The 14,154-nt window shown below is 42.3% G+C and overlaps 1 protein-coding gene across 1 annotated transcript; it reads left to right on the top strand.

Moving 5' to 3' along the window:
• Nucleotides 1–8,805: 8,805 nt before the first annotated feature.
• LOC128735022 (intracellular coagulation inhibitor 2-like) lies at nt 8,806–10,197 on the top strand. The gene is made up of 2 exons (XM_053829478.1): nt 8,806–9,021; nt 9,091–10,197. Exons 1-2 carry the CDS (start codon nt 8,908–8,910, stop codon nt 10,162–10,164), a joined length of 1,188 nt encoding a protein of 395 aa, XP_053685453.1. The 5' UTR covers nt 8,806–8,907; the 3' UTR covers nt 10,165–10,197.
• The last annotated feature ends 3,957 nt before the right edge of the window (nt 10,198–14,154 follow it).

The raw sequence follows: 14,154 nt of genomic DNA, 5'->3' as shown, positions 1-14,154 counted from the left end.
CGCGTCGATCGATGAAGGGCTGGGGTCCAAAAAAACCAAACTCTTCTACTGCTCCTACTTTGAACCTCTGCATGCCTTCATGGCCCCAGTGCAGTGCAGTTCAGTGGGCTGCGGAAAGAAGACTTTTATGGAAGTTGATTTAAAATTCGCTTTGTCTGCGGAGGAGAACACAATGAAGGTGCCGAAATTATGGGGCACAGATTTTTCCTTGTGCCATGTCTGGATTCGACTCGGCCTGTGAAGCAGTGTGCATCCTATCTCGGGAACTGTGGTGTCCGTTTTCGCTACTTACGCTACGACTGCTGTCGTAGATGATTTTTAAAAAATATTTAGTTTCCGTTCTAGTAGGTATATTAACAGGAATTCGGTGAGCAAAAGACCTTCAATATTAGACTTTTTTTGTTCCAGATTCTTCGTTTTTTTTCGAATCATGTTTGCTTCAATCTTTTTCGAAAACGCTTTTCGGCAAGACCTCAGAGGAAGGTAACGTTTCTTGGTACAGTTTTTTTTCTCTCCTTCGCTGCTGTTTTGTCTTGGGCAGTTCTGATTCGGATTTCGAAGGAACCGCCGAAAGTTTTTTTTTCCTTCCTCTTCTCGTTCCTTTTGGTCACACCAAAAATTCTCAGGTGTGCGCCCCGGAGTCGGCATTCGAAGAGTCTGTGAGATGTTTTCGTTTTGTCATTTATCTCCTCCTTTCATGCTTCACTCGGCTGGTTCTTTATATGGATGTTTTATTTTTTACTTGGTCGATTCATTGCCTACCAGCCGAGTCCCGCCGCCGCCGTCGTCGCACACCTGAGCCACCAATGAATGCTCGAAGCCCATGTTCGGATATTTATTATTATAATTGTTGGCATGGCTGGTTATTTCACAATGCTGATCGGGAGGAAAGATTACTATAACAATCGCGGCGATCTTCGTGGGGTGAACCGCTATACAACCGAGTTGATGTTACTCCAGGCCAGCAGCGTTGAATGGCGGGCATGCCAGGTTGGACAAATCTACACGATCGATAACAGTGTCGTTTTGCAGAGATTACTTTTAAATGTTAAGTCTGGTATAAACATATTTCACTTGGGCAGTTTAAAGGATTATAAATCTAATTTTAATTGACTAAATTGCACCTGAAATCGAATTCAAGCCTGATTGTTATTAAACATACATTTTAATTATTGATTTGGACTAAACATTCGCCTAATTTGTTACGATAAATAAACTACTTGCGTTATAATAGTTCCAATTTCAAATCCACTTAAAGCCCATTATTACATTCAATTACATGCCCAGTTTCAAGTAAATTTCAAGATCAATTTAGCCCTAAATTGACTGACCAAAAATCCGACAAAATTCGAGCAGTTGAAGCACCCGGTTATAAATATAAAAATTGTTATTTAAACATTTCAATTTACATAAAATTATGTAAATAACAAGTATTTGGAGTCTTTTGACGATATTTCAAAAGGAATAGTCCGAAACTGGAACTAGAAGATCTCGACAGGGGTACAGGAGTACCCGGTTGATCAATTGACGGTTAAAGCCTGAACTTCGAATTTAAGTTTACTATCATATTGGATTTCAAACTCAATTTCAAGACTAAAGTTTGGGTTGAAGTTCAATTTCTGGTTTAATTTAATTGATTTCCAAATGAATTTTGGCTTGCAAATTTCAACATTTCAACTTTTGTCTCGACATTTTCTTTAACTGACATATGGGTCATTCCACATCAAGTGACCGAGAAAAAGTACAAACTTGTAATAGACCTTCTCGGATTTGAATCAAATTTCTGTGGCACTCGGACACTTGAAGTGGAATGACCCATATGAAACTAGCTGACCGGACAAACTTCGCGAAAAACCTTACGCGGGATGTACCATTTCACGGAAAATCTTTTCGTAGAAAGTACCATTTCGCAGGGGTGACCCAACTGAAGGAAAGTAATAGAGGTCAGTAGATCTAGGAAAATAAATAAACCTAGATAGAGGTGATCTCTACGGGGGGCTGTCCTCCCGCAGTGGACGGCGCTTCCGACGGCTGATCGCCGGCAACACTCGCGGCCTGTTGCCGTCTCGCGCTGAATTATCTAATATTATTGATAGTTTTTGGTGGTCTTGTTATTGATTAATGTTTTATGAAAGAGTCTAAAATTTCTCGAGTTCGATTAGTTTTTGAGTTACGCAAAAATTTCTGTTTTAATTGTATGAGAGTCCTTATACCCCTACTACAGTGGTGAGGGGTTATTACCATTATTAAAAAAATTCCTGCCTCCAAAACCCCCCACATGCCAAATTTGGTTCCATTTGCTTGATTAGTTCTCTAGTTATGAGGATATTTATAGGAGTATACTGCCCATAAATGCATAACAGTCCCATCTGACTTTTCATCACTTTTGAGATAAACCTGGGAATCATCTTTAAATTAACTGTTCTTTCAATATTTCAAACATTAAAGTTATGTTTGTTCCCAAGATGTTGAAAAAAATATGAAACTATGTCAGTCCCATATTACAATTAAACGCATAACAGTCACAGTAGTAAAAATATATAAATAAGCATCTGTTTTTTAGAAATGCCTGGACCGATTCGACTGCAGCAACTACCAAGCGGAAGATTTTATGGCCTAGAAAAACACTATTGAGGAAAATTTGGATCGGATGTACGATTTTGAAGTTATAGTGAGAACAAGTTCCAGAATATATAGGACTTGAACATAGAAGCACCTTGAATCACAACAAACCCATCATGTGACACCTATAAATACCCGGATTTGCAAATCTAGACTATTGGTAGTCGTATAAAGTGTTGAAGACGTCATTGTCATCTAAATATGTCCGTGAATGTTCCAGATACCTTTACGGGGATCAGTTTCTGAATTTAACTAAAATACAACATATGACATCTCCAAGTCGGTAATCGAAGTTGCAAAACTAGTTAGAATTAGTTCATTTGTTCTCACATATAGTGTCCAGCATCACATTGGTCATATTCGGACACGTTCTGGGAGTTTTCCGGACACACAGGAAAGCGACCAGCTTCTGAGTCAAACAAGCCCCATCATGCGACCTCACTATAAACTGAAAATTACAATTACAATAACAAATTACAATAAAAAGGAGAAAACGCCAGAAAGAGATTTGAGTCAAAAAGGACATTTTGAACAATTGAATTGAACGAGCACGTAAATTATCAAAACAACAACGACACGTGGTCTTGAAAATACTGCTGAATCACCGACAAAGCAAGGATCAAGGCATGCTGTGCCTGTGACAGTTATGCGTTTATTCTTGATTATTCAAGCAAAAATAAACGCATATCAGCAACTTCAGCAGTTTTTCTAAGTTTTGGAACAAATTTTAGGTCACTTATGAACAAATTGCTTGTAAAAGTATACTGTTATGTACATTCAAGTGACTTTATGACGATTTGGACGATTTGTTTCCAAAATCGATTCAATATTAAAGAAAAATTGTCGTGGCTTCAACAGCGTTTTTCGTAGTTGCACGTTTTTGCAGATGTGACTGTTTTCCAATTATGGGCAGTACAGGAGCCCCCCACTATTGAAGGGGGAGGGGATATAATTCCCCTAAAAAGGGGAATTCACCATAGAAAAAAAATTGCCGATAAAAACACCCACATGCTGAATTTGGTTCCATTTGCTTGATTAGTTCTCGAGTTATGAGGAAATTTTTATTTCATTTGTAGTTTGGGGAGAGGGGTCATAATTCCCCTCCTAAAGAGGGGAGGGGTCTCAATTCACCATAGAAAAAATTCCCACATGGCAAATTTTGTTCCATTTGCTTGATTAGTTCTCGTGTTATGCAGAAATTTGTGTTTTATTTGTATGGGAGCCCCCCCCCTCTTAGTGGGGGGAGGGCTCTTTAACCATCATAAGAACCTCAAAACCCCTACATGCAAATTTTCACGCCGATCGGTTCAGTAGTTTTCGATTCTAAAAGGAACAAACGGACAGACAGACAGAAATCAATTTTTATAAATATAGATTTTAAGGCATTTAATCTAGAAGTACTTAATCACTTGCTGCTGGTAGGTAACTTCTTTAGTGTTGTTCTTGACTAAAATTATACCGTTAATGATACAAACGAGGAATTAAGAGGAGAAAAATCTATAGAAAAGTGCTTGTTTAATACTTCATTTTACAATTGATGAGTTCTTTACTTATACGCATAAATTTCTTAGACAAAATATGAGAATTCAGAAGTGTCAAGTCAAACCTTTTTAATTCTCTTATATTAATGTACATTTGAATGAGGGAATACCGCTTAGTTGGTTTCGATGTACGAAGCTGTCTAATAAGTCAATCGTATGTTGGAATCTCGGCTTCGCGGTGCTGCTAGATAGAGTTAGTAGGATTGTTGCACTAGCCCCGTAACTGTCCTGTACTCTCGGAAGTCCTGTACTAGCTGAATGAGTGAATGGATGAAAGAAGGGAATGAGTGAATGGATGAAATGAGAAAATGAGCGAATGAGCGAATGAGAGAATGATTGAATGAAGAATAAGCGAATGACAGAATGAGTGAATGAAGAATGAGCGAATGAGAGAATGAGTGAGTGAGTAAATGAGCGAATGAATGAATGGGTAAATGAGAGAATAAGGGAATAGGAATGAGTGAATAATGAGGAATGAGCGAATGATGACGGATGAGTGAAGAATGAGTGGATAAGTGAATAATGAGGAATAAGTAAATTAAGAGGAATGAGTGAATGAATGAGTGAGTCAGTGAGTATGAGTGAGTGAGTGAGTGAGTAAGGGAAATGAAAGGGACTTTCTTTCTTCTGCTAGCCGAGAGTCGGTGTGGTTCTTGCCGTATCAAGAATTCCTCTCCACTGTACGCGGTCCTGAGCTACTGGTAGCCAATTCGTTGCGCATCTCTACACACGCAAGTCGGCTTGTACCTTGCGAACCATCTAGCACGTTGGGCCTGCAGCTCGTGATTTATACGCCGCCGCCACTTTCCGCTTTCCGTTTGTACTCTGCCAAAAATAGTCCGCAACACCTTTCGCTCAAATACGGTAAATGCACCTATGTCTGCCGTGAGAAAAGTTGCTGTCTCAAGTACGTAGAGGATTTACCGGCCCAATTTGCGGTTTTTACGTTGTCAGTTTTGTGTGGCTGCGTATGCCCCTTGATCGAAGCGTCTTGCGAAGGCAATGTAGGCTCGGCTTCCAGCTTACATAAGTCGTTGAATTTCCTTACTCGTATTATTGTCGGCGGTGACTAGAGATCCCAAATATACGAATTCCTCAACCACAACCATCACCACATCAACCACAAGTTCATCACCGTCAATAGTCACTGTTCGTGCACGGGAGGGTATTTTCTAATTTTGCGGCCTATGGCCTAGTTCTAGTGGAAGAACAAATGGTTTTGGCGCTCTTTTAATAAAAAACAATAGATTACTTGCTATCTTCAGAACATAATTATATAATATCAAAATTATATATCGGCAAAGTATTTTTATTAGCGAAAGAAAAGAAAAAGAGGCTGAATTCAGAAACCTGCTGAAAACACCCTCCCATGCCCTATTTGGTTTTCGACGCATTGATTTGTAACCTAATCCTCTTGAGATAATGAAGGAATGAGAGAATGAAGGAACGTGAGAATGAAGGAATGAGAAAATGAATGAGTAAATGATAAAATGATTGAATGACTGAGTGAGTGAGTGAGCGACCAAAAACAATTTTTTATAACGGTAGTTTTTTACAATCCTCAAAGGGGACGTTAAAAGAAAGCAATGAAACGAAGGTTTAACTTAAGGGAGGCATACGTTAAGGGGAAAGAGCGGAAAATTAGGTAAGGAAGGATCTTTGATCTTTGATCGTACTGGATGAAGCTCGAAAACGGATGGAGTAGAATACGTTCGGCTGTCAACCAGGCCGCAACCGCGGTGCTAGGTGTGGAAACCTCGAGTGCACGAAATGATTGGTTTGACGGGAAATGCCAAGAAGCGATTGAGAGGGAAAAAAGAGCTCGGGAAAACTATCTGAGCATATCCACGAGAGAGAATTTAGCCAAGTATCGACGAGCGAGGAATGAATTGACCACGATCCTGAGAAGGAAAAAGAACCAGAAGGAGGACAGAGATCGTGAGGAGCTTGAACAACTATTCCGGGCTAATGATACCCGCAAGTTTTACGAGAAGGTGAACCAAACTCGCAAGGCCCACACACCAAATCCTGACATGTGTAGGGACGAGGGAGGGGATCTAATTACAAACGAGCGCGAGGTGGTCGACTGCTATTGCCGGTGGCAAAAATCTTTTAGGCAGGACGGTACTCAAGGAGCTGCTCAGTGATGTTAGGCGAGCATTATTTTTTTATAGCCTTAATGGAGAGTTCATATTTGAGAAATAAATGAGTCCTGTTCACACAGATATGTTGAAAATAAAAAGTTATCATTCGAAAAACTTAAATATTTGTGTTAAAATGCATCAGTGCGTTAATTTTACAGAAAACCTCAATAGTTGTATTTTAAAATGAAAGCCAAATTATAATGGATCATTGAAGATGACTACTTTTTGAGTGACAACCACTTGCTTCTGGTGCTAGTGTATTTGAACGACTAAATGTACACTAGCGCCAGAAGCAAGCCTCGCGTAACTTTTCAAAAGGACCTAAGTAACATTGAGAGATTCTCTTTGGTCTCTTCCGATTATTACGGCGACATAAATGCATTTCAACTAAAGTTTTCTTGACGATTAGGTAGGTAGTGATACCAGCAACCGATTTATGCAAGGCTGATGTTTTAAAGTGTCACTGCAAAACTAATTATTTTCAATGATTCATTTCCCGAATAAATTTTTCATTTGAAATTTTTTTTCATATGTTAACACAGCTTTATATCCCACAACCATATCGTCACGATTTTGTCAACCCCCTCAGCCCCCCTTTCGGATGTCCCACATCAAATTGTATCACGGAAGAAACGCTGTAGAAAATTTCCCATTGCGCATTTTCTTTTGAAAATTTGAATCGAAGTAGTTTAGAGTGTATTGTTTAGATTGTATTTTTATCGCGGTCAGTTTTTCGAAAATTGGGAAAAATGGCGTCACCCGAAAAGCAACGCCGCGAGTTTATTTTGTGCAAGCATCTGAAAAGTTCTCAACTCTCTCATCATGGATGATGGGACTAAAGTCAAGGCGGACTTCCGGCAGCTTCCTAGGCTACTGTACTTCGCCGCCCCAGCATAAGTTTGATGTTCCGGAGGAAGTAAGGATGCAGAAACTTTCAAAGTTTGCTAAGAAATACATGATTTGGCAAGCGATCGGGTCATGTGGCAAACAGAGTGCGCCGTTCATGACTACCGGCACTGTAAACGGGCAGATCTACTTCAAGGAGTGTCTACAGAAGCGTCTGTTTCCTCTGTTGAAGCAACACGAGGGTCCTACGGTCTTCTGGCCGAATCTAGCTTCGTGCCACTATTCAAAGGATGTCCTGGAGTAGTACGAAGCCAACGGGGTTACTTCCCAAGGACATGAATCCCTCCCCCCACGCACCGGTACTAAGGCCCAATGAAAAATACTGGCCTATTATGAAGCAGGCACTACGGAAGCATCCTAAGGAGGTCAAATCTGAGGAAGACATTAAGAAAAACTGGGTTTCTGTACAGAATAAGCTGCATCGAGATGCTGCACAAAACTTTTTGAGTGGAGTTAAGCGTAAGGTGCGAGCATACGGTTATGGTATTGAAGTTGAATGAAATAAACATGCCAAAAGCTTAATAATAGGTAATATTTTATTGTCTGAAAGTTTGAAAAGGATCGGTCAATTAGGTAATTTTCTACAGCGTTTCTTCCGTGATGTAATTTGATGTGGGGCACCCTTTATGTAAATGATAGAATACAATTTTGTTACTCAAGAGTGCATTGAAAGATTGAATAAATTTTCTTTAAAAAAATTAACATATTTTTCTTCTACGGTTTAATTAGTATAAAATATAGAAAAAAGCTTGTGGTTGACCGAATCAGAATCCAATTTTTCTTGATCGCGCTAAGGTTTGGTGTGTTGGATTTCTAATATTTCCCCATCAATAAATCGGAAAATCTTCTACACATCGATTCCATCAAACTTTTATTGATATTTTAGTTCGCGGTACTGAGAATTGGTCAAGGGTCAAATAGGGTCAAATAGGCTTTGCTTTCTTTAATTAATTTAAAACAATTGCTGCGCGAGACCCCCAACAAAATGCATAGTTACAGAAACAATAAATATTCCACTCCCCGGTATCCCCTACAATTTTCACACTCAGAACGGCGCTGCTATTTAAATTGGTCCAGAAATCTATTTTTAAACATCTTCCAGTGCTAAATTGATACGCGCTCCCATCAACTGCACTTTGATTGCAATATGGCCTGCTGCACAAGTGTTGGAGTTATTTACGGTGATAATTCCGCCGGCCTAGCTACTAGCTGCTACGTCACACCAGTTGATGATCATTTTCGCGTCCCGGCGAGCGAGCTAGTAAATCCCCGGTCAGAATCTAAGCAGTCGTCATTCGAACCATTTCAGCATCCAATTGCAATACTTTTCTTCCAGCCATTGTTATGATATGATTCGCACTGATTGTCACTATTTCAAAATCCAGACTCGCGTACTCGCGAGCTTCGGCCAGTCTGGCTGACCGATGATGATGGGTGATGAATGAAGCTCTAGTCACCCGGGGCCGGTCGGTGCAGTCCTATCAATGTTTTCTATTAGCGTACGCCATTATAGCACCCCGCGTTATCAGTCAGTCAGCCGCTCTGCGGGACGCGAATCCGCACTTTGACAGCTCCGGGCCGATGATGTTGTTGGCCGTTGTTTCCCAGACGTCGACGTCGCTGTCGTTTGTTGGTAGTTCATTCAGCTACCGCGCTGAATTATTGGTCAGTTTCGAGTGATTGCTGAACGCGGAATGTGTCGTCTAGCCGGATGGATTGTGTTGTTTGGCAGCATACTGCACTGCTGCTTCGGTGGTCATTTACGATTTCCGTACGGAGACACCAATTTTAGTCTGAATGTTTACAAGGTAAGTTTTCTGCGAATCACTTTGAACCGGGGATGACGGAATCAATTTTGCGTTTGTTTGTAATTCAAGGCTGCCTTCGATCCGGAGCGAAACATTATTGTTGCACCGTTTGTGTTGCGCAACAGCATCGCGATGTTGTACGCGATTGCTACGGGAGCAACGCGTGAACGCTTGCGAGAGGTCTTTGCGCTGCCGGAGAATTTCACCGAGTTTCTGATCAACCAAAAGGAGCTGCACTTCATGCTGGGCGGAGAAGGAGGTGACGGGTTTAGGATGAGGAATCGAATTATTTTGAACGGTTTCCGTGAAGTGGACATCCATATGCGAGACGTGATGGATGATCTGGATACGGCCATTGTTTACTTTGATTTCGGTCAGCGTGAAGGAGTGGTGAGGCGAGTGAACCATTTCGTGAATTTCAACACCAATAAGGTGGTCACCGGTATGGTGGATTTGGAGCAAATTCCAAACAAAATGCAACTGGTGCAGATTTGTGCCGCTTCCTTCAAGCCACCTTTCGCCAGTGCCTTCAATCCAAACGATACAAGTCCTCGAGAATTCTGGAGTGGACTGATTGAAAAGCTATACTCAACCATGACGATGTTCAAACGTGGTGACTTTCGATTTTCCCGTATTCCAGAGTTGGAGATCGAGGTACTGGAGCTACCGTTTGTCAAATCAAGTGACGCCGTGATGTGGATAATGCTTCCGGATCGGGATGCATCGCTAGAAACCATCATGAAACAACTGGAACCGGGACATTTCGACGCCATACAGGCACATTTTTCGATGAAACGAGCGGAAATCACCGTTCCACTGTTTACCATAGAATCGGTATTCAATGCAACGGATTTTCTACGTCAAACGATGGGGCTTGATGTGCTGTTCAAGAATCGCGAGCTGCGTGTGTTCGAGGACCTAGATTCATCTTTGGACAATGTACTGCACCGGGCCGGGATGCGATTCTACGAGAAAACGGCCGACGCCGGAGGCGCTACGGTGGTGCGAAGTTTCCGAAAGCGAAGTTCCGCCTACCAGTACGTAGTGGCTCGCTCCTACCTGTTTGTGATAGTGAAGAAAACCAACAAACAAATCCTGTTCATGGGTCATTTACATAAGCCTGATAACTTAGTAGAAGTTTAAAATAGAAAATGCATGGATTTTCAATTCCGAGTCCGAAATAAAATCATTTGTGAACACTTGGCCAGCACAGCTCAAACGTGTTTTTTTTTCGGGGTTTTCGTGGTCATCGCGCTGCGCTGGAGCCATTGTCGTGCGTAGTAAAAATAATTTGATTTCATCTTTTCGAAATTCTTCTCACGTCGGCTATCGATGCACGGACCGAGCAGGCAGAACCAGTCCTACAGCCAAAGAACCCAGCCAGCTCGACACGTAAAATCCGAGATCACGAAGATCGACCGCGCGAAGGCGAAGACGCGGGAAGAATAACAACAAAAGCGTTCAACTTTTACGGAATGCAGTCCGGCGCCATCGAGTCTGTAGGACACCTGCACACCGCATCAGATCGGCGGACCATCGCGTTGCTTGCTCGGCTGTGCGCAGCGCATGGGATCGAACGAGAAGCTCTCTTATGCTGCGCCGGTGGCTGGCGGGATGCACAGCTCTTTTTCCCGCGATGCAGTTGCCTCTTCGATGGTCACTGGTGCTTTGTCCATCCATATAAAGAGAAACGATCTCGAAGCGCGGTTGGAAGTAAACTGAAATGCTTTATTTTTATGTGCGTTCTGTGCTCGTCTGTACGGGGTTGGAGCTTGCGCACAATGTGCTGGAATCCCATTTGCAGCAGCTTCGCTGCTGTAGAACAGTTCAAGAAAATTTGACCAATTGTATCGAACAATTTAGCTTAGTGTTCGAGTCTCGCCGTCGTTTTATTACCGCAGCAAACTCAACGGGCGGCGGGTTAATGATTGTGGTTGTTCGGAACCCGCGAGTCTTGTTCACTGACACCGAGCATCCCGGAGTGGGGAGAAGGAAGCAAGCATAACGAACGGGATGACGGCAGCGATGGTGATGATAGTAGTTTCTACCTTTTGAATTGCTCCCCGACCCCGACCGAACTGAACTCAAACGATCGATACCTACGTTGGTCCAGTCGACCGGACGGTCTTTCTGCAAACGACTGAAGTGGAAAATCTCTTGACTTGGGCTCCGCACAATTGTACTATGCTGTGCGGTGGCTTTTGTGGCCTTTTCATGCCTCGGAAGTCCCATCATACTGGCTGATCGCACTGCCAGCTAAGTGGATGGACCATTCAGCACTCGCGGTCGGTCGCTTGGTCTGGACTGCCTGGGCAGAACCAAGCGAGAGCCATTAAAATCTGACCTTTAGCGGTCGTTTCGAAAGTCCAGCTTTGTGAGGGGTCGAGCTTGCTTGGCCGGTCGCTGGTTGGGCGATTCTTGGAAATTAGTCGATCAGACCTTTCGGGTCGGTTAGTGCTCCAACGAAGGGGCTTACGTTTCTTTCGTTCTTTTTTTTGTGCTTGTTGATGCTGTACCCAATTTTATTCAAGTTTATTAAACGTGTCGTCATCGTTCCACCCGGGACATGATTTGGGTTGTTCTTAGAGCGCGGCGTGGTATGATTCGCCTTTTCCTACGGAGATTCTTTCCTACGTGGAAAAATTTTCAAACACCAACCAGCGATGCCATTCAGTGCTAGGTTTATTAAACCTAAACCTGCCGCAACTCGCATAACAGTTCCACCTTCATATAAACTGGGACTGTAATGAGAATAGCGGCTGTATAAACGCGGAATACACCGTTTACGCAACATAGCAAGCGCTACGTGAATACCCCTAATGATTTTGTCTATGCTTTGTAAATTGAATTGATAGAATAAACTTCAATTATTTTCGATTGGAATCCACGACTATCCACGTACACGACATTAATTTATTTATTTTGAAACGATGATTCTACAATTGATGAAGGGACGGTAAGGGAAAGTAATGAAGAAGGATTTTTTCGGGAATGAAGGGGAAGGGTGGAAAGGAAGGGGGGGGGGTAATAGGTAGCTATGGTTAACAAGTTGTCGCTGTGACTCCTATCTTTTGTCCAATGCTGGAAGGTGCATGGGTCGAACCAAGCTGTAATCAGAGATTATAACCGGATTTGAACCCACAACACCTGCCAGGGCGTGTTGCTCACTGGTACCCGTGTACCTTTGAACCACAGAGGCGCTGGACAAAAGAAGTCTGCACAACCCCCCTTATTAACCATAGCGCGACATGGGTTGTTCTATTTTTAGACACACAATGTGCCTCTTCCTACACCTACTGTAGAAACCACCGACCGAGAAGTTTTAGTCTAACGTCTTTTTACTTTCAGGACGACGACACTATGCAGGCCCTTACGACTTGCAAGGTACTGCGTGTGACGCTGTTCGTCCGAAAGCGTGTTAGTCCGCGTTTCTCAGCGCGGTTCGCCGAATAACCGCGCTGAGAAACGCGGACTAACACGCTTTCGGACGAACAGCGTCACACGCAGTACCTTGCAAGTCGTAAGGGCCTGCATAGTGTCGTCGTCCTGAAAGTAAAAAGACGTTAGACTAAAACTTCTCGGTCGGTGGTTTCTACAGTAGGTGTAGGAAGAGGCACATTGTGTGTCTAAAAATAGAACAACCCATGTCGCGCTATGGTTAATAAGGGGGGTTGTGCAGACTTCTTTTGTCCAGCGCCTCTGTGGTTCAAAGGTACACGGGTACCAGTGAGCAACACGCCCTGGCAGGTGTTGTGGGTTCAAATCCGGTTATAATCTCTGATTACAGCTTGGTTCGACCCATGCACCTTCCAGCATTGGACAAAAGATAGGAGTCACAGCGACAACTTGTTAACCATAGCTACCTATTACCCCCCCCCCTTCCTTTCCACCCTTCCCCTTCATTCCCGAAAAAATCCTTCTTCATTACTTTCCCTTACCGTCCCTTCATCAATTGTAGAATCATCGTTTCAAAATAAATATTTATATATGCCTGACCGCATTTCAAGGTCATGACTAAAGTCACGAGTTTGGTCAACGACATTAATTTGTTTGCACGTAGCCAAGGCCACGCTCGCGAGTATGAAGTGATGCCAACCAATATAAATAAACGCAGAACTGACTGGATATTTTTGCTACTAAATTAACGATCTTAGAACGTCAAAAATAGTCAAAAGAAATAGAGGGACTCAATATGCTAGATGGTTTGACCAAGTTGAAACCGACTTGCGTATGTCGAGACGCTCGACGAATTGGCGACGAGTAACCCAGGACCGGGTACAGTTGTGGGGAATTCTTGATACGGCAAGAGCCCGCCCAGCTCTCTGCTGATGAAAGAAGTAAGGACGTCAAAAATGTGTTGTTTTCTTCATTTCCATCATCCATATTATTGGAAAAACTAAATACAGCAAAGTTTCGTTAATTGGTGGTTCGTTAATTGGGTGTTCGCTAAATGGGCTATGTGACAACTTGAATGTCAAAATTGTATGGAATTTTCGAGTTTAGAAATTTCTAACAACTGTCAGTCGGCCCAATTAGCGAATCAGCTGGAGTGCAGTCGTGGCCCAATTAACGAATTCAGGCTGTATGCGACTCTATGTTGTATAATTATACTCTTGGAAAACGTGTCATTACGAAATATGTTATCAGGTCTTACTGTTTATGTCTAGATTCAATTGTCGCTTCAGTAATGTACACTGATTTCGTTACAGCTGTTTTTTACTTTTTTAATATACAAGTAAACTAGTGAACTAAAAGTGCCTAACCTAAAAGAGGTCCAGCATGGCATAATCTGTCAGTTTCCTATCTTAACTCTCGTTATTAATCTCTTTTGAAATCAACGTAATACTAATCGTAACTTTTTTGTTTCTCTATTTTACGAAAATCGCAACCATACATGGGGTCATTTCAGGCGAAGTGACCAAGAAAAAGTTCAAATGTGTAATCGAAATTCTCGTACTAGAATCAAAATTAGGACAGATTATTCATTTTTGGTGTAAAAGTAAAAATACCAAGATTGATGGTGGTTGGGCCTCCGCTCGTTCTGAATGATTGTAACTTTTGAACCAGTGGACCGATTTAAAGCATTACGCGGCATAATTGGAAGGCACTTTAATGGGGAGGAAAAATGATGCT

This window comes from Sabethes cyaneus, chromosome 2 (genome assembly GCF_943734655.1).
Source record: "Sabethes cyaneus chromosome 2, idSabCyanKW18_F2, whole genome shotgun sequence".
Classification (NCBI taxonomy): Eukaryota; Metazoa; Arthropoda; class Insecta; order Diptera; family Culicidae; genus Sabethes; species Sabethes cyaneus.
The sequence above is the reverse complement of the archived record's forward strand: the minus strand, read 5'-3'. Positions and strand labels throughout refer to the sequence as shown.